General features: G+C 48.4%; 1 protein-coding gene, 1 non-coding gene and 1 pseudogene across 29 annotated transcripts in view; 2 read left to right on the top strand and 1 right to left on the bottom strand.

Moving 5' to 3' along the window:
- The window catches only part of LOC125408772 (myomegalin-like), a 211805-nt gene extending 204649 nt beyond the window's left edge, over window positions 1-7156 (top strand). For 15 of the 28 annotated variants that reach the window (XM_048447403.3, XM_048447446.3, XM_048447367.3 and 12 more), the window contains 7 exons: window positions 491-607; window positions 1844-2058; window positions 2920-3063; window positions 4021-4159; window positions 4431-4477; window positions 5257-5308; window positions 6161-7156. In XM_048447403.3, the coding sequence (XP_048303360.3) occupies window positions 491-607; window positions 1844-2058; window positions 2920-3063; window positions 4021-4159; window positions 4431-4477; window positions 5257-5308; window positions 6161-6300 (854 nt within the window). In that variant the 3' untranslated portion in view covers window positions 6301-7156. Of the gene's footprint in view, window positions 1-490; window positions 608-1843; window positions 2059-2919; window positions 3064-4020; window positions 4160-4430; window positions 4478-5247; window positions 5309-6160 lie in introns of all 28 variants that reach the window. The other 13 variants (XM_048447528.3, XM_048447536.3, XM_085677938.2 and 10 more) reach the window with 5 other exon arrangements.
- Window positions 7157-7362: 206 nt separating this feature from the next.
- LOC146891288 (transcription factor BTF3-like) lies at window positions 7363-8922 on the top strand (annotated as a pseudogene).
- Window positions 8923-15786: 6864 nt separating this feature from the next.
- Window positions 15787-15858, bottom strand: Trnaq-cug (transfer RNA glutamine (anticodon CUG)). The gene has a single exon. It is a non-coding gene; the product is annotated as a tRNA-Gln (tRNA).
- Window positions 15859-21176: the final 5318 nt, after the last annotated feature.

Below are 21176 nucleotides of genomic sequence, written 5' to 3' on the forward strand. Positions count from 1 at the left end.
TACCCATCTCTGTATTTCCCATAAGAAAATGGAGTCCCAAGACATTTAATAGGCCAGCAAGGGTCACTCTGGCTAGGAGCCAGGACCAGGTGCCTCGGGAGCAATCAGGAGCAGTGGATTGGACTCTGCTGCACTAGTGGGCAGGATGATAACCAGACTGCTGACTGGGGAAAGGGCTCTCCCACTGAGCCTCTCTCTCTGCCCTAACTCAGCATGTAACATCCATACTATGGACATTTCTGCATAACCATATTCCATTCAAGGCATCATACTAGATTCTACATGCAAAATTATATCCAATATTGGGCTTATAAAATGCCTACCAATCCTTTCAACTAGTAATGACATCTCTGAAACATACCCTGCTCAGGAGTGCACAGGAAATACTTTGTGGCCTACGGGTGCTAGTTTTGTGAGGTGATGCGTGTGCCACGTGGCTCAGTGTGTAGCATGTCGGCAGACCTGACATGGCGGCTGTTTCGTTTCCTAGGTTCAGCTGCTTCCCCTCCAGTCCGGGATGTTGGCTTGAGTTCTCCCGCCACGGTCCTCCCCAGCTCTTCTTGCTCAGTTCCTGACTCAGACGCTGCCACCATCACCAAGACAAATGGTAAATACAGCAGGGAAAAGACTCAGATGATGATGGAAAGCTATTGATGCAGACTACCCTTGGCTGACTCTCGGGACAGGCAGCCCCTGTGTCTAGAGGTCTGTCTCTGTGTCTCGGGCTCCTGCCATGCACCATCCTCTGCCTTTCTCTTCCCTGTACCTTCCCTGCCACTCTGGTTTTCCTTGCTCACTAACAGAATTTATCCTGCATGTTTCCCCTGTTGAAAATGTCGTAGCATCTGTTTTGTTGTTTTGACAAAGTTCCCAGAGAGAAGCAGTGTGTGTGAGAAAGGGGTGCTTCTGGCTCACAGCTGCAGGTTACACCCCCATCATGTCAAGGAAGTCCTGGGTGCCTTGCGGAGCTAGTCACATAGCATCTGGCACCAGAATCAGAGAACAGCGAACATATGTATGCCAGTGCTTAGCATGCCTTCTCCTGAAGCTGAACGCATGGGGGAAGGGGGGGAAGCGAATCAAATAATCCCAAGCTAACTCCAAAAGATTCCAAGATTATTTTTTTAAAACTTTATTTATTATGTACACAGTGTTCTGTCTGTCTGTATGCTTACTGGCCAGAAGAGGGCACCAGACCTCATTACAAATGGTTGTAAGCCACCATGTGGTTGCTGGGAATTGAACTCAGGACCTCTGCAATAGTAGGCAGTGCTCTTAACCTCTGAGCCACCTCTCCAGTCCTATTATTCCTTATTGTAAGGGAAAAACTCACGGAACAGGAATTTGGGGTCCAACCTCAAGGTGTGGAGCATGGGAATGAGAGAGCGAGAGCTAGGTGGGCAGCAGTTCTCTCTGGGTACACAAAAAGTCATGCCCCAACCTGGCCCAGCCTCTTAAAGGTCATTGGCTGAAGGAGGTTCCCCATCGCCCTCCACTTCATCCGGCTCAGGATACCCCGTCTAGGGAATGGTTCAGCCACAACTGTGTCTTCCCCCATAAGTTAATGCCATCAAAATGGTTTACAGCAGGCATGCCTAGAAGCCCACCTCCCAGACAATTCCAAATTCTGTCTGGCGACAGCACTACCATAGCTCAGATGTGTCTAACAAAATGACGCAAGAATAATTATAACTATGCAGGACATAGAATGCTCTGTGAACTCCACCATCCTGTATTATTGAAGGCTGACTTGCTTCTTGCCTCTTTCATTGTCCCTTTGGAGTCGAGTAAACTGAAGTTGTTGTTAGGGAAAACAATGCACTCTATTTTGTTTCTTCATCAGATGATTCTGCAGCAATGAAGGACCCTTCCAAGTTGGAGGGTGATGCTATTGATGGTGCCTTTGCCAACAAACATGGCCGACACGTCATCGGCCATGTGGATGACTACAGTGCTCTACAGCAACAGATTGGGAAAGGCAAGCTCCTGGTCCAAAAGATACTGTCTCTTGCGAGGCCAGCATGCAACATCCCTGGCCCTGAAGCTCAGGGCGCAGAGGTGAGAACCTGACACTCTTGGGGACTCTCTTTGCACAGTTCTTCCTTCTATGCTTTACAACACCCAGCCACTGGCAAGTGACTTAGGTTTAGGTTTATTCAGCCAGAACCTCTTTCCTGTCTCCCATCTTCACTCAGTCACAGACCAGGCTGACTTGATGCTTTGACTGAGAGTCCCAGAAAACCCTGTGTTTTATAACAGGGCACTTGTAAAATGTTGACATACCATGTCACTGTTTTTTAGCAACTTCGGTAGCTTATACAGATTGGGAATGCTGGCATAAAGCCACGCCTAGATAGATTAAAGTCAATCCAGTGAACAGGCAGCCACACAAACTTGTGTATAGAAAGGGTGTGCACTTAATACCCTGTTCAGACTGAGCACAGAAGGGGAGGCAGCCAGCGCAGCTCTTTGGTGTGTGCTCAGTTATTAAGAGGGAGCAGGCACAAGTGACGATGTTGTTTGAGACACTGGCCACTCGTGGGTGCTTGCATAGGACAGACTTGTCTATAAGGACCCTCTACCAAAGAGCAAAATAGAGTTTCTTGTTGCTATGCACAAAAAGGTGTGGCAGGTACAGTATGAGAAACGATCATCTATAATTGCATTTCAGACAATCAAGGCACAGTCTCATAGAGTATATAACACAAGAAGGAGTTTTGAAAGCTTGTAGGGCATCCTGGGAGAAGGGTTCCAGGCAGAGGCCAGCTGTCCTGGAACTGTAGGATAAAGCCAGGGTTTCCAGAGTCCAGCAGGCCTGTGTGATGTGCTCGTTCACAGGGGATGCTTGAGCCCTGTGCTGGGAGTGACGGGATGCCCCAGTTCCAGAGAGATCCTTGGCTACCTGTCCTCTTTTCCCAGGTGCCAGGTAACAAAAGTGTCCGTGAGCTGCGGAGCAGTGCCAGTGCTCTGAGCCACACCCTGGAAGAGTCTGCGTCTCTCCTCACCATGTTCTGGAGAGCAGCCTTGCCAAGCTCGCCTGGGCCGGGACTGGTAGGCAAAGTGGTAAGAGGCTGGGTCTTGGTTGGTTGAAACCAGCCTTTTCCATGCCAGTATGGCCCTGCTCCCAACCCCTTCAGCTTCAGATATTTCCAGGTCTTGTACCTTGACGTTTGAGCTGATCAAGAGACCTGTTGACAATATGGTGCTCTTCCTCCACCCCTAGGGTGTGCCTGGCCAAGAGATTATAGAATGTCACCATGAGCATGAGAGCCTCTTTTAGCCATGGTCTGGAGTCTCAACAGCTTTTAAAGTTTGTGTCTCTGGGTCAGGCCTGGGGAAGCCAGCCACCTCCTGGGGTCTGCTTGACTCTCTGGCGGGCTGTGCTTGGCAGACTCTTACACTGCGGTATTCCAACTGCAGATAACTGTTCCTGATATCTGTGGACCCAGATGTGCTAATTCAAGGTGCTTTCATGTCTCCACAGTGGCAGATATTTGCAAAGTTTTCCACTGTTCCCTGGTCAGCCCCATCTCTTCAGATAGAACATCCCTGAACTCCTAAGTGTCATTTACGATGAGGAGTTAAGGAAATTCTACAGGACCAAACAGAGTACTTGCTTGCAGTTGGGATTTAGTGCTGGCCTAGAGAGAGGCTCTCCCCAGCAGGCTTTTCCATGTCTCTCTGGTGGTCTGGTCCTCAACTGTCTCCAGCTGGGGTTTGAGAGTTTTGATATTGTTTGTTTTGTTTTATTTATTTTTTTTCTCGAGACAGAGTTTCTCTGCATATCTCTGTCCTGGAACTCGCTCTGTAGACTAGGCTGGCCTTGAACTCAGGCCTCTGCATCTCAAGTGTTGGTATTAAAGATGTACATCATCACTGCCTGGCTAAGGTTTGAGGGGTTTTAAAGGAGGGAATTCAATACAAAAAGACCGAGAAAATGGTAGCGCTCTGCTCGACCATCGCGTGCACAGTGTGCGGTCAGCCTTAGGGGGATTGTCTGAGTCTGTCCCTCCTCCTCAGGGTCAGCTGATAGAGAAAGAACTCCTGGATCTGCGAGCCCAAGTGTCCCAACAGGAACAGCTCCTCCAGAGAACTAATGAGCGTCTGAAGACGGCTAAGCAGAAGAAGAAGACCATGGAGCAGTACATCGTGAACCACCGTAGGTGTCCCTGAAGGGCCCGTGGGGAAGGCTCTTCCAGACACCCAATCTCACAGACAATCAATAGTGACCAGAGGGACTTAGGAATGGTGTGTGTGGCGGGGGGACACTGATGAGCAATGGTGGGTACAGAGGGCAGGGGTGTGGCTAGCAACAGACCACGCACACTGAGTGGCAGAGAAAGTGGTTTAGGATGCATGTGCCAAGCAAGTCAGACTCAATTGGTAATTTCCAATAATTCCAATATTGTGGGGCTGTTTTATGTTTCCAGTGACCAGGACCCATGATGTCTTGAAGAAAGCACGGACTAACTTAGAGGTAAAGGCAACACTGCACCACTGAACCACAGAGCCTGTCCTTAACCCACCACTCTGGCCACGTGTCTGTGGGGCCCCTGGCTAGCTCTGATATTCTGAGAGCCTTCCGGTCCAGTGTAGGCCATGGCTCCCCAGCAAACCCGACCCTACCTTGCTCCTTGACCTCTCGGCTTGCCCTTGGCTTGTTTCCCTCTCTCCCTTTCACTGAAGTTCTCTGTCCTTTCTGTGGGGTGAGGAGGCTGGGAAGTGGAGCGCAGATGACCCCTGAGGGCAGGGACATTTGGAGATTGCCTATGAGGCCAGTTGTGCATGGCGGAGTTACCTAAAAGGCTCTGTGGAAAATAAAACAACGTAGACAGAACCTTACAAATTGCCCCCGCCATGATTGCTGCGAGGTTGGGAGTATCCTTGCCTTTAAAGGTCCCGGATGATCTTGATTTAGACTCATGGATCTAGAAGAGAACTCGAAAATAAACCCTGCCACTAAAGGAAAGGCTGTGCAGGTGTTCTCCACAGTTACCTCAAGTGCCGCCGCACCCCGGGAAGCAGTGTGAGGGGAAACTGGGTGTATATGATGTGGCTTTGAAATCAGAACCTATTCTCTGAACATAGACTTGACACAGCCAGAGCAGCCCAGTCTCTGCCCAGAAAGTTCCTAATTGCGTCTGCCACAATGTCTGCCCGTGTGCAAGGGGGGTTGGACCAAGGTGTAGCTCACTCTTTCGTCTCGGTCTAATTCTTCTCTGTCTGACAACTCCTTTCTTTCCCGAGCCTCTGTAGCCCGGCCCTTACAAGATTGCCTCTGTGCGGCCATATTCCTGCCCCAGCAAAGGTAACCGACCCAGTGGCCTCCAGCACCATTGGCTCAGCCTGTGGAAGCTCGCCTTCTCTAATTCCTAGACCCCTGTGGAGGGTCACAGCCCTGGGCCTACTAACTGGCTGTGTGGTTTTGGCTGGCCCCTTCTCTGTGAGCCTGCTGCCCCAAGTCTATAATGGTAGAACTCTTTTTTCTTTCTTTCTTTCTTTTTTTTTTTTTGGTTGTGTTTTGTTTTTGTTTTTGTTTTTTTGAGACAGGGTTTCTCTGTAACTTTGGAGCCTGTCCTGGAACTAGCTCTTGTAGACCAGGCTGGCCTCAAACTCACAGAGATCTGCCTGCCTCTGCCTCCCGAGTGCTGGGATTAAAGGTGTGCCCCACCACCACCCAACTTAGAACTCTTCTTAGATTATCTCTGAGGTCCTGGGGACTGGACCCCCTCTCTGATAACTGGGACACAGACTTACCAAGAGGCCTTCCTGCTGGATCCTCCCCCCTCTTCTACAGAGGGCTCGTTTTGCGTGTGTTCATCTCCTGCTCAGCGCTTCTTTTCTTGAGAGATATAAAGGTCCCTTTGGTTTCTGTTTGTTTGCTTGGGACCACTTGCTTTGGAGCATGAACTGACTCCAGGAGGGAGCATCCTGGGCTCTGGCCACTCGGTCCAGTGGTGAAAACAGCAAGAATCTGGGAATGTGCAAGGCTTCCCTCTAACCTAGGCTTCAGGAGTCTCCAGGCAGGACTCCCCACCCCGTGCTCGCCCTCCTAACCAGCTCCCAGGCTCTTGGCTTCCAGCACATTTGCCCCTCACTCCAGGCTCCAGCCTGGTCTGACCACTGGCTCTGACTAGGTTTGTTTCCCTCTTATCTGCAGGTGAAATCCTTCAGGGCTCGGTCACACACCTCAGCCTTGTGACCCTTGCCTTCCAGGAGCCACACAAGAAGCGAAGCCAGAGGTTCTCAGAGCAGAAGGAAGGGTGGGCCTGCCCTCTTGTGCAGTTGCCTATCTGCTGAGGAATACCTGGCCCCGACCCTCCCCTGCTGAAGGTCCGGAAAAGGGCTCAGAGATGTGTCCACATGGGACAGACAGGAAGGAGAGTGGCATCCTGGCAGCGATGATTATGGTTCGCCAAGGCCCACTGGGCCTAGCACTAAGCGAAACTGACGTAGACTGCGTAGAAGGCCTTGCGGCACTGCTTCCAAACAGCCTCCATGGCATGGCGCCTGCCCTGTCGGTTCATGCCTCAGCATCTGTCCTCAAGACCGCCAACTCAGGGGAACCAGGACCTTGCTGCCCACAAAGGGATGTGTGGTCCCAACACCGAAGCTACTCAGACAGTTGTCAAAGCACACTCTCGGGTGACAGTGCCCTGCTGGACAGTGTTGGGGCTCAGCAAGCTCCCCTCACAAACCCGCTCTTAACCCAGGCCAGCCCCGTGGGTCAAGCCAGTTAGTCCTTTGGTCTGTATCACCACACCAGAGTCTACATATCAAATATGCTGACTTCTAGGTGCCCCCTGCTTAGCCTAGCCCCTTCTGTTTCTTAAATGATCTCAAGTTGAATTGGCTCCCTTAAATGTGCTGTCCCTTATAATCCTCAGGGGAGTCGGGGACTGGAGGCCACACCGAGCCTACTGAATGTCTAGCATACAGCACACCGGTACCTCTTTGAATGGCATGGGCGAGGCCTGTTCTGTCCTGAAGGCTGTGTGTCTTCACAGTGCTCATAGGATGTGGGTGTGTGTATAAATGTATAATATAGATTTATATGTTGCTATGGCCATGTGTTGTAGGCCGTAATGTGTAGACAGGTGAGAAGACACTCTGCAGTCTTTCTGATGGCGATTAAAGCGAGCTGTGTATAAAGTAATTGTTTTCCTTTGCTTCTTATTTTTGTGCCAGCTCCTAGAATAAGGATATAAGACTATGAAAGAGACGTGTGCTGCCATCTGGCATCCCCGTGTGTGTGTGTGTGTGTGTGTGTGTGTGTGTGTGCCTTATCTCAGGTGATCTGCCTACAGCCCCCTGGGTACAAATCCTAGTTCCCCTGCAAGACCCTATTTCCAGCCTGACAAGATGAAAGAAAGCATCGTGAACCAGGAAAAACTCGCTCAACTGCAGGACAACTGTGTCTTGGTGGGGGTAGAAAGCTTGCAGAAAGAAAGTGGATCACAGAACAGCCACAGCAGAAGATAAAACTTCCGTTCTCCTTTAAGAAGTTAGGGGTGAACAACAGCTCTGGTACTGAAGGGGTGAACCTGTTTACAAACCAAGGAAGAGTGACACATTTTAACAACAGAGGGTGAGCATCTCTGGCAGCGCACACCTGCACACAGCACACACCTGCACACACCTGCACACAGCACACACCTGCACACAGCGCACACCTGCACACAGCACACACCTTCACACAGCGCACATTTGCACACAGCACACACCTTCACACAGCGCACACCTGCACACAGCGCACAACTGCACACAGCACACACCTGCACACAGCACGCACATGCACACAGCGCACAACTGCACACAGCACACACCTGCACACAGCACACACATGCACACAGCACACAACTGCACACAGAACACACCTACACACAGCACACACCTTCATACTGCACAGACAGCACACACCTGCACACAGCACACACCTTCACACTGCACACACCTGCACACTGCACACACCTGCACACAGCACACAGCACACACATGCACACAGCACACAACTGCACACAGAACACACCTACACACAGCGCACACCTTCATACTGCACAGACAGCACACACCTGCACACAGCACACACATGCACACAGCACACAACTGCACACAGCACACACCTACACACAGCGCACACCTTCACACTGCACACACCTGCACACAGAGCACACCTGCACACACCACACACTTGCACACAGCACACACCTGCACACAGCACACACCTGCACACAGCACACAACTGCACACAGCACACACCTACACACAGCGCACACCTTCATACAGCACAGACAGCACACACCTGCACACAGCACACACATGCACATACCTGCACACAGTGCACACCTTCACACTGCACACAACTGCACAGACCTTTACACAGTGCACACCTTCACACTGCACACACCAGCACACAGCACACACAGCATACACAGCACACATCTGCACCATTACAGGCCACTGAGACAAAGCAGTGACAGGCAGACTTCCTAGCATCCTCCACCAGCTTGGAGCAAACAGTCTCCCTAGAGGAAGGAGGTAGTGAAGCTCTGCCCTATCTGTGGATGGAAAAGTCCCACGCGCTGCCGGAGAGGATCCTGATGATGAAGCTGCACATCCGGTGCAGAATTTTGATGAGAATCGTAAGGTCAATGCCAACTGAACTGAGGTGACTTCTGAAGATGGTGATACTTGTAAAACTGCTATTCTATATCATGACTGCTTTTCAAATTCTCTTGTTTATGGATCTGATAAAGTCTGGGTCTCTAATATTTTTAAGCCCAAGCTTCCCTGGACATGCGGTTCTTTTCAGTTTTTGCTTATACACAATTAATTCTTTGCAGCAAATTAAGCTGAAGAAGCCTGGGAATAAAATTTTGGAAGGGGTTAATAAAATTCTTTATCTGGCCAAAAAATAAAATAAAAATAAAGAAAAGAAAAGAAAAGAAAAAATGAAAGAAAAAAGAAAAAGAATGTGAAAGAGGCAAGCAGTCATAAGAAACCCAGAGGCAGAGCTGGAGAGATTGCTCAGTGGCTAAGAATACGCAATGCTCTTGCAGAGGACCCAGGTTCCATTCCCAGCCTCCATGTCACATGTTCCACAACTGCCTATAACTCCTACTCCAGGGGTATCCGATGCCTCTGCTCTCTGCAGGCCCCTGAACTCATATGTGTGTGCCCACCACCACCATAATTTAAAACAAATTAAAACACCAGAGGCTGGAGAGATGGCCCAGCAGTTAAGAGCACTGGCTGTTTTGTAGAGAACCTAGATTTTATTCCCAGAACCCACATGATGGCTCTTAATCACCGCAGTACAAGCTCCAGGGGTCCAATGCCCAAGAGGAACTGCCCCTGTGACCGACTTTCTCCAACTAGGCTCTACCTTCTACCTTTGCCTCTTCCCAATAAGGCCGCAATTTCACAAATCCATTGAGGAAGCGTTCCATCATCCCATCAGAGCCCATGAGCTAACTGTAACTGCTTGCACACCCAGGGCTCCCCTGTCCTCTGCATTCTCAATCTAAGGCTGTCGACTTTTGGGGAAGTAGAATGTTGGTCACCATGGCGAGGTGTGGGTGGAAAGGGGGAGATTTTCACCAGAGGGTACGAAGCTTCAGTTTCACAGAAGATGTGAGTTCTAGAAAGTCAAAGGGCAGCACTGGGCCTATAGTTAATGTTTTCACACTCAAAATATGCAGACAAAGGTCAAAGTGTTGGCACCAAATACATACATACACACACACACACACACACACACACACACACACACAAATGTGACTGACGAGACAGAGATAATGGGGAAGGCACTTAATGATAAACCACGACAACCTAGTTTGATCCCCAGGACCCCCAGGGTAGAAGAAGAAAACTGAGTACCTCAGATTATTCTTTGACCTCCATATGCATGCCCGTACACACACATAAGCAAAATAAATAAATAATAAATATAAATGTGATACAAAGTCAGATATAGTAATAGCTTACTGCAACAGTTTATATATACGCATATCAGAGTAGGTATACTGTAAATAGATTCAATTTTAATAAAACCTTTTCCAAGGTTATAAAATATTAAGAACAGCATAAAATACGGACAAATAAGTTCATGTTTTTGTAAGTTCATATTTTCATATGTTCAAAATATACAAAGGTCTGTATATTGAAGGTGGGGTTTTGTTATTTTGTGTGTGTGGTTTTGTTGCTATTGTTGTTTTTAATGTATTTACTTTTCCACGACCTCAGGCCAAAGGTGTAGGAAGAAGATAGGCCACTCCTCTGGATTTTAGCTTGCTGTGTGCGGGGTGGGGGTGGGGGAGGGGATAGCATGATCGGGTGGGTTGAAATCAGTTGGATCAACGCTCTGTTTAACCCTGTCTTCATGCAGGAGCGACAGACAGGAAGAGAATGAGACTTGGAACCCTCACTTCACTTTCTTGGCTTCCATGTTCCCCTGGCTTTTCTAAGCTGAGGATTCAGCAGGAGCGCTCCGAGTTCTGCTGCTATACTTACAGACGTAGCTGTGGGTCACTGAGTACTATGCCATTGTGAAGTCATGAGCGCTTGATCAACCCTACTCGAAAGCCGGCCTCTCTGGTCCTACCCATCTTTCAATCACGCTGCACCACAACAGGTTTGCAGATATATCCAAAGAGGCTCTAGAGAAGTTCCTGACCTCCATTTAAAATGTTGCTATTGGCTCGGAGAAACACAGGGTGTGATGGTTGATCTTCAGTGTTTACTTGGCTGGATTTGGAACCATCTGGGAGACACACTTCCATGTTTGTCATCGAAGGAGTTTCCCGGAGAGGTTTAATGGGAAAGCCAAATGCCCTTTATATAGGCTCCCACTAGAAGGCATGGCCCAGATTAAAAGTGGATCTTCCCACCTCAAAAGGACCAGATTAAAAGTGGGTCTTCCCACTTTGGATGCTTTAAATAAGAAAAACCCTTCACAGATGTATCCAGCCACTTGGGTTTTAGTTAATTCCAGATGTAGTCAAGCTGACAACCAAGGAGAGCCATCACAGCACCCAGGTCTGTAGCATCCACGCTTTTCCTCCCCGTGGGGCTCTCTCGTGATGCAGCCAACCTTCGACTGAGGGGCACTGTCTGGGAGCTTCTTCAGGTTCCTTTTGTCCCACGTTTCCAGGATCTAGAGAGTCCAGCACCGTCCCAAGTCTTCACTGTCACCTTCCCAGTCCTAGTTTGGGCCTCCTGGTACCTGCTGTTGGCATCTCACCTGCCGAGGGTGCCTGCTGGATTTAGATTTTCAGTCTTTGGGCTGGAGAAGCAGCTCAGCCATTTAAGGCGAGGCTCACAACCAAAATGTAAGAATTTCAGGCTGCTTCCAGTATGGACAGGCAGATGCTTTACAGCACAGGGACTCAGAAGATGTACCCATGAGCTTTGTTAACTTAGAGGCCAGGTTCTCTAAATAGGTAGAGACTTTTATATGTGTGGATAGAGCAAAAGGAACAGCAAAAGCGACTTTGATTTATTGTATTTCCATGAGGACAAAGGTCATTCATTGCTTGTCAATCGTTTGCCTTTCAGAGAGCCAGGATTTCAGCTCTGTATCCACATAACTCCCGCCACCCTGTTCCTATTTTCACCGCAAACATTTAAGATCATTTAACCCTTTATAACTTATGTAGCTACTCACAAAATAAAAATAAATTATTCTTTCAATGTCCAAGGTCATTCTCAGCTGCACAGGGAGTCTGAAGCCCGATTGGATTTCATGAGAGGAAAAAACAAAGAAAAGAAAGAAAGGAACCTTCAGGCAAGAAATTAACCCCTGTCCAGGACAGAACCACATGGACAGAAAACCCCATCCATACCCAAAATGGATGGTTTTTGATGAGATTATGAACTTCTGATACAGTGCTATGTAAGCCACCTACTTTGAACCAACACTGTGATTGGATGAAACTGGAAAACCTTACGGGAGAAAGTGTGTGTTCTTCGCATTGGGGAGAGACCTGGGCCCGGCACCTCAGAACATTCAGGAAGTGCTCCATGAAGGAGGTCCTGGGGATCCAAAATGTCACTAAGGGAGCTAAAGAGATGGCTCAGTCATTGAGAGCGTTTGCTGCTCCCAGCATCCATATAAGGTGGCTCACAACTGCCTGCAATTCCATCACCAGGGGACCTGATGCCTTCTTACACACAAATAAAAATAACAAATAAATATTAAAATAACAGATTCCCACTTAGTCTTTCTGAGTTTTAAACCGAAAGAATCCCCAAGTTGGAGGGTGTGTATTTTAAAAAAAAAATGTGTATTCTTTAAAACCTCCCTACTGGTGGTTGAAATAAATTTCCCTTGAAAATCGAGAGGGTGCCGGCTCAAACGGTAATGCTCTATCCACCCAGGACGCTGTCGAATGAGGGGCGGGGTTGGGGTGAGGTGGGCGAGGAGTTGTGAAGCAAGAAAGTTAGAGAGGCGACAGCAGGTGGAGGAGTGGCTCCAGAATGAGAAGAGAGCTAAAGGAAAAGAGGAGGGCAAGAGGGCGGGGCGGGACGGGGTGGGTGGGGCGCACAGGAAGCTGTTCTCTCCTTAGGTCCAATGCTCTGCTCTTGACCGCCACTCTGGACGCCTTACGTGGCACGCCAAGGTCACAGTGTGAGGTGTAGTAGCTGTGGTCTTCACTACCGTGCCGTTTTCGATTCTTGGGTTTGGCAGCTCTCAGTCTCTCTGAGCAGCTCTTGGCTCATCCCGTCCTGGGGATTCGGAATCCAGAGACCCCAGAGCCCCGGGAGAAAGTATCATGGAGCCTCGGGTACCAGAAGGTGGGGGAAAGAGACCATACATAGCTAAGTGCCTGCACCTTCTCCAACCTTCTCTAATTAGAGCGATCCTAGCGTTCCTTTGGTTACGCCCCCTAGGCGGGTCTCACTGGGGACCTGCCCAAGTAAAGACGAGTTTTGTGCGTTGTCCCCAACTGTCCGCCAGGAGGCGCCCGTACCCTTACCCCAGGGACTTCACAGGCAAAAAAGAGGACTCTGCATGGCTGTGAAAATTCCTTAAACTTTGAAAGTGTATTTTGCCTTTTATAGCAGGATTTTGGCTGTTTGAGGTTCACCCAAAAGGTCGAGACGAGAGAAACTTCCTCATCGTCCCAAACTGTAGTCCATCCTGTCTTGAATCTCGCTACCTCTCCCCGTCCCCGCCCGCTTCTCTCCGAAAAAGAGAAGCGCATAGTAGCTCAGGCGATGGAGAACTGGACAGAGCTGTGGGGAATGGGACCAGGGAAAGGCAGAAAGAAGCCAAGTGGATAAAATACCCGAAAAGGAATGGGAGGAGGGGAGGAAAAGGAGAAGGAGGGAAGACTGGATCCGGTGACGTCCCAATCCTGCTCCGAACAGCAGCAGCGGCTGTGTGAGGGGAGGGAGGTGGACTAAGAAAAAACAAGGAATGTCTAGCGCAGGAATTTACCTCAGAACAGAAAGCTCCTGCCCCGTGGACTGGGTGAGGGCCTTGCTGGAGGCCTAAAACGCCCTTCTTTGTGTCCGATCCCAAAAAGGATTTGATCTCATGCCGGGGGTGGGGTACAAACCTAAAGAACAGGCAGCGAGATGTGAGCTGGGCGAGTACGCCTGTGGATCCAGTCTGGCGAAGAGAAATGTTCAGGGAGGAAATTCCTGGATGCCGAGAATGGAGTTACATACCTACAGCCAACTAAGGGAGAGTTGGTTGTGGTGTAATGGTGTGCGCTCTAGACTGGGAGTTTAGCAGTCTGAGTTCAAATCTCAACAGGGCTTCTTTACTTTTTAGTAGAAATCAGAAACCAAAGCTGCGGTCTTGTACTGTGAATCCTACACCGGGCTTGAAAGCAAACTCACTTTGTTTCTCCTCCTAGTCCGGTGGTTCAGGAGTCCGGGGCCCTGGCTGCTCCTCTCTACCATTTGTGACTTTCCACCTTATGCCCAGGTTCTCTTTGTCTCTCAGGAGTACGGGTCCCAAGTAGAGCCTGTGGAGGAAGTTGCTAGCCAGTAGCTCTTTGCTGTGTGTGTGTGTGTGTGTGTGTGTGTGTGTGTGTGTGTGTGTGTGTGTGTGTGTGTTACGCTATAGACTGTATAGCTGAACTACATGCAGTGTTTAAGCTAGCTGAAGGCAGGCCATGGGAGTGAAGAGGACTCTCTTGTCCCCAGACTCCAGACTGTTTCAATTCATGTCCTCCTATGATGGCTAATCTTGGTGGTCAACTTGACATAACAAGGGAGGAGGTAGCCTCATTCGGGAGACTGCCTCGATGTGATGGTCTTGTGGGCATGTCTGCGGGTCATTTTCTTAATTGTTAGTTGATGTAGGATGACCCACAGCCCACAGTGGGCAGTTCCACTCCCAGGCAAGCATACTTGGGCTGAATAAGAAAGTTGAACCAGAGCCAGAGTAAGCCAGCAAATAGCTTTTCTCCATAGTTCCTACTTTAAACTCCTGCCTCCAGTTCCTGTGATCTAGGAGAGGAGACAAGCCCTTTCCCCTCCAAGTGTCTTTCATCCCAGCAACAGAAAGGCAGACTAGAACACCCCCAAGATGACTGTCCTGCCTGAAGCAGGTCGCTTCCCCTCCCCACACCCCTCCTCCTCTCTGTCAGATTCTAGACTTGGGGGATGGTGCGTTTACCCAGTGTAAAAATTTGGCACGAGAGCAGGGTCCAGGCACTGTCCACTGAGCCCCTATGAATGGGACTCCACTGGGAGCTAGAGAGCCAATGAAAATGACATTAAATGTTCGTGTTTGGTGCAGGAGCCACCACGCAGAGAGGGGAGCTCCGGTCCTAAGGCAGCGAGGTTCTCAGTCTTCCTAATGCTGCGACCCTTTAATACAGCGCCTAATGTTGTGGTGACCCCAACCATACAATTGTTTCATTGCTACTTCATAACTGCAATTTTGCTACTTTTATGAATCATAATGTAAAAAAAATCTGTTTTCCGATGTTTTTTGGCGACCCCTGTGAAAGGGTCCTTCGCCCCCCAAAAGAGGTCATGACCCACAAGTTGAGAACCGCTGTTCTAGGGGCTTAAGTAACCAAAGAAGTTTACTTTCCAGAGAGACACTGACCCAGTTATGACCGGGTGAAGCCTTTTACTTGCAGGTTACCGGTCTGTTCTCGCGCTCCAGGGTACCTAGGAGAGAGGAGTCAGTCCCAGCCCTCTTGATCACCGAGCTGGGACCTTTTTGCCTCTCTGGCCTCTCTAAACCACCTCTGTTGGGCCCTTCCTTCCATTTCTTTTCAGGTCCCAGGCAGAACTATCTAAAACAGCAGATATACTTTGCAGCACTTCCTAACTACTCAAAATTCCAACCAGAGGAAAACAATTATTTAAATTTCTCCAGGCTCCTACGTTGGACGGTCCGTTTAAAACGTCTTCTAGCATTTCCACGATCTTTTCCAGTGGAGTTTTTCTGACGCAGAGTTCTGGCAGAAGGAATTCTGCTGCAGTGATTCGTGGCCCTGGGAGAAGCCACCTGGGTTTCTAAAATCCAGGCTCAGTTCTTTTTGTATAAATTAAACATTTAAAGAGATTCCCCATCCAAACGCGGTGGAAGACATCTGCGTCCCCTGCTGGTTTCGACGAACTGAAATGCGCTGAAATTGCTCAAATCCAAGACTAAGAAGGGCTAGCGCTTAAGTTCCTTTCATCCTTCGGGTGCAGAAACAGGAGAGGTAGCTGGGGCAGCCAGCACGCGGTGCGCTGGTCTTTCCGGGCTCAACTGACCTGAGGACAGGGAGGAACTGTGCTAAGAAAATGGATCCTAGAATGGACTAAAGAGAAAGGTCCCACCGAGATTTGAACTCGGATCGCTGGATTCAGAGTCCAGAGTGCTCACCATTACACCATGGAACCACAGAGTCGTTAAGACTCTGACTCACTATAGGTGACCAAACCCATTCTCAGCCTCCATCGTATCCCACAATTTTTTCCTCAAGCACTTTTCCTATAGTCAGATAGGGTCGGAGCACCCTCAATTTACAACCAAAAGAAGCGCCGCACTCACGTTCATTCTGTTCAGCTCTTGGCGTGTGGAGTGTAGCGGGACAGGTGTCTCTCAGAGAATGAGAAAGTGGGTTTATCACTTTAGGATCCGGGAAGTGGATCGCTGGTGTCTTGTTCTAACACACAATCCTTTGCCACCGCCCCCTTCCCACCGCCCCCTTCCCACCACCCCCTTCCCCGCGCCCGCCGGAAAAGGGTTTCCTTATTTTGCTTTGTCATTTTCTTCTTATTGTCCATATTCCCCTGGTTTCTCCTCCAGCCTCCCACCTTTTTTCCGCTTCCTTACTCCATGTCCCTCTCCTCTCTGTTCCCTACCTCCATCCCCCACGCACAGCCCAGATCATTGGGAAGTTGTAGCCGCAAAAAGAAAGGAAGGCGAAGGAGTGAGTGAGTGTTCACCCGGCCGAGGAGCATCCTTGTTTCTTGGGAGAGGAGTCTTTCCAAGAACCGGAGCAGCTCTCGGGGCCTGGATAACTCTGGCCTTAGGTGAAAGTGAGCACAGTCCAAATCCAGAGCTGGAGACTCCGTGACGTTTCCCTGAATCCCCGAGAAACTGCTGGAGCACAGGGAACCTTTCCTGCAGGTCCACTGGCAGTTCCTCTCAGCGCCCCTAGTGGTTACCTTGCATAGTTCACAGAGCCGGGCCAGTGGGGCTTGCGATGTCATGAAGATGGGGAAGAATTCTGGGTGATACCTTAAAATGAGAAGTTTAGCAAATTCTGACTGAGAAGGATGTAGGATGCATTTCCTGGCAGTCAGGGGTAGTTGAGAAAGCACCTACATCTTCCGATCCAGAATGTAGATCGTTCTACACTGGGCTGGAGGTCACCCGAAGATGCATGAAAGACTGTCACAGACCCAGGAAACTGCTGCAGCTAGACAGCAGGCCTGCAAAGACCCACCGACCCAGAGTTCTTCCATCTTGGACCTGGGCACAGCTAACACCTGGGCACTAGTAATTCTTTAGTAGAGGACAGAGTCTGTGTTAGAGTAAAGGGTGAGGACGTGGTTTTTCCTTAGACTGAGATACAGTGGTCAGTTTCGATCGGTGCTAAGGTTTGGATGGGAAGTTTGGACGGATGAAGTCTGGATGGGAAATACCTCTCTCATCCCCTAAGGCTCCCATACTTTTGAGGGGTGGCCCCTAGGGTCAAGGGATCCTGGGGGGGGACTAATTTTTTCAGGGGATTTTTAGGAAATGAAGCTTGACGGGAGAAAACAGGGCAGCGAGGAGCAAATCGGAAGGGTGTGCCTTGTCCATCCATGTCGCTTCCTCTTTCTCCCTTCACCTCTTTCTCTACCTTGTGACTGTTCATGGAGTGAGCATCTCCGCTAGGCCATGTGCTTTCTGCTGTGAAGATCCTGCCTCTGCTCAGGTTGAAAGCAATGGTTGTTGTCCAATCCCAAGTGATCAGTTCCAGCATATACATGGGAACAAAGATAAACTGACTCAATAGGTTATGTTCATGCTATGTATACATGTGTGCATATATTTATCTTATATGTGTGTGTATGTGTGTGTGCACGCGTGTATGTGTGTATGAAACAACCAATAATAAAGTAAGAGATCATGAACTGGGGAGAGGGTCAGGGATGGAGTTGGATAGGAAGTAGGAGTGATGTGGATGTGTTCATGTATGAAATCAAAGCAAAACAAGAAACCTCAAATCACACCTATGACATAAAAAAAAACTATTGCATGCGATATTAGTGTGAGTGGCCCTTAGATCTGCAGCTAGTACCATAAGGATTAAAGCATGGAATCATTCATATATCAGACAGTAAACTGAGTACTGTCTCTTTTCTTGTGCATGCATGTGCACATGCGTGCATGCACATACACACAACGCACGCACACACACACACACACACACACACACACACACACCCCGCCCTGAAGCCTCTATTCTGTAGGCTTCTGTATTTAAGCCTACATGTATACCTTACATTTTGTATGAGACTGACAGACTGTAAAGGAATATTCTCGTGCTGCACACTGAGTTAAAAGGTAGATATGATAATCGAGTAATGCCTTTCAGGAAAGTAGCTTTTCTTTTTTTTTCTGGTTCGGTTTTTTTGAGACAGGGCTTCTTTGTGTAGCCTTGGCTGTCCAGGAACTGGCTCTATAAACCAAGCTGGCTGCAAACTCAGAGACCTGCCTGCCTCCGCCTTCTGAGTGCTGGGATTAAAGGCAAGCTCCACCACTGCCCAGGAAAGTGTTTTCTAAATTCAGGATTTTATTGGTTCAAGTTGGCCCCAGTGGGTTTGGTGAGAAATAAACAGCTAAGGAATGCCAGTAAAGATTGGTTATTAGTAATGAACCTTCACTCAAGTATTTACTGAATATTCTAATAGGGGCTTTTGTAAGCACTAAGGCATGTTGTAAACAGACAGCCTACTCTTGGGGAGGTCAGAGAACATTTTTGGGAATTGGTTCTCTTCTTGTACCATACAGTTCTGAGGAATGGACCTAGTCAGGCCTGGGACCAAGTGCCTTCACCCACCTTCTAGTAGCCCCTATTGTTTGAATGCTAAAACCAATGAGCCTTGGCCTTTTGTGTTCCATGCTCCGATTTCCTTCATCCTCTAGCATGTGGTATGACCATGATGGCCTGAAATGTGTGTTAAAGGGCCGTGAGGAACTACAGTGAAGACCACATCTTAGACCCTGGCATTTGCTCTCCAAACACCGTGGTTGATGCACCCCTCAAGGATGCAGAATTGCATGTGTGTGGGTTTAAAGAGTAACATGTTGTAGACCGAAGCAATATGGAGTAGTGGCGGCCAAAGGATGAGGCAGAGGGTGGCCTTTAGATAAGAAAGCTTTGGGGGAAATGAGAAATGTCTAGAACATCTAATTCTTTAAGGAGGAATCTGGGCTACAGGAAGACTGGGAAAGACAAGTTTGCCACAGCCAAGAATATCCCTCCAAAGGATGGTCCCAGGACTGGGTCCTTTATATCGCTGGGAAGCACCCATTCAAGAGGCAGCAAAGAGCATGGGCCTCTCCTTTCCTTAGAATCCACCAAATAACCATGGAGTAATGTGAAGGAAAGCCTGAAGCTCTGCGGAAGAAAGTCCCTTACAACTTTTCAAGATGAAGGAAAGAACATTGCATCTAAGAAAAGGAATTATGTTATCCTATACTATACAAAGGGCTCTCACACAAGCCTTTGAGTTCTTCTCTGACACTATCCTAAATACTGGAGGATCCATTCGAGTCAATTAGGACTCCTTAGGACCTCACATCTGTAAGAAATAAGTTATCGAAAACATATCTTCATCAGAATCTAGAAAGTGATGTCTAGCTATAACAAAGTAGAGAGGCACATAGGGGACAAGAGCATCTCTTCCAAAAGAGACGGTGGAACATCGAGAATTCAAGGAGAGTCCTATTTTCATTGAAGGTTACCATGAAAGATGTCCCTAAGAATAGATGAAGGCAAGAAGAATCTTTATGAAAACCTTAAAGACCATCCAGAATTTCTCAGATTATTGGGATAAGAGTGCACGGAGCTATCCAGGCGTGGTGCTGCATACCTATAATCCCAGCACTTGGGAAGCTAAGGCAAGAGAACTGGCAGTCTGAGTCCAGTCTGAGTATCACAGTCAAACCCAAACTCAAAAGATGAGAGGGCTGGAGAGGTGTCTCAGAAGTTAAGAGCACTGGCTGCTCTTCAAGAGAACCTGGGTTCAGTTCCAGTACCCACACAGCAGCTCACAAGCAGCTCCAGGGCATTCAACACCTTCTTCTGATCTCTGTGGGAACCAGGCACACACATGGTGCATAGGCAGACATTCAGGCAAAACACCCATACACATAAGATAATAAATAAACATAATTTACCTATATATTTAAAGAAGAGGATGGGGGACAGGGGAGGGCGAGAGGGAGGAAGTGAATATGCATGGAGCTAAAAGGGAAATTGGAAAAGTGAAATTACCTGCTCATAGATGCTGTAATCCAAATACGAAAAACCCTAAGGATTACACACATGAACAAATAAACTCAATAAAATGACAAGACAGAAAAATCATCAACAAAAAAATCAATGCTTTATACTTCAATAATAAAATTCATCAAAGTCCATTTATAATAGCATGAAATGAATGAAGTATGAGTCCATGAGCCAAAAGATCTGTAAACCAGAACCTAGAAAATGATGCTGAGGGCTGGAGATACAACTCAAGAGATTAAGAGCACTGGCTGCTCTTTCAGAGGTCCTGAGTTTAATTCCCAGCAACCACATGGTGGCTCACAACCATCTGTAATGAGATATAGTGCCTTCTTCTGGCATGTGGGCATACACGGAGGCAGAATGTTGTATACACAATAAATAAATCATAAAAAAGATTTATTAAAAAAGAAAGTGATGCTGAAAGAAATAAATGGGAAGACATCCCACATTCATGAACAAGATTTACTATTGCCAAGACACTAACATTACCCAATGTAATACAGATTCAATGTATCCTATCAAATCCCAACTTTTTCTTTTCAGAAATAGAAAAAACATTTTACATTCACGTGTAACTTTCTCATACAACAAAATACTATGCTTAGATCAGACAACAACTTGCAGGAGTTGGTTCTACATCATTGTTTCTGAGGACCAAAATCAGTCACTAAGCTTAGTGACATGTCCTGGCCCTTTAAGAGACAAGCCCCGCCCACTCCCCCTTCCACTGAGGCGAGCAGATCTTCCTTCTGCTTCCAGCCTGATTTCCTTCCTTTCCTTCTCTCTTCCGAAGAGGTTGCTGCTGCCATGGCTCCTCTCCTCCCCACTGTTTCCTTTCTCTGCTCTTCCCCCTTCTCCCCTTCCCTTCTATAATCCACTAAATAAATACCCACTTTCTCTATTTGGCACATCTCTATCTCTTCCCTGCCACGTGGCTCCCTGCCTGGGGCCAGCTGCCTTTGTGGCCCGCTGTGATCTCATGGTCCACTGCCCACTGCTGCCACTCGAGGACCTGCAGCATCTTACTTTTACCATGACAGCAAGCACCCTTACCTGCTGAACCATCTCTCCAGTCCAAAACAACACTATGAAGTACAACTCTTGAGCCCCGTCACTGGGACCTGCCGCCGAGGTGAAAGGAGACTGGAAGAGAGACAAAAGACCCACACCACGGAAGCCAGGGATGCTGGAGAAAGCACACGGCAAGGC

Source organism: Myodes glareolus, chromosome 17 (genome assembly GCF_982192425.1).
Source record: "Myodes glareolus chromosome 17, mMyoGla1.1, whole genome shotgun sequence".
In the NCBI taxonomy this organism is placed as follows: Eukaryota; Metazoa; Chordata; class Mammalia; order Rodentia; family Cricetidae; genus Myodes; species Myodes glareolus.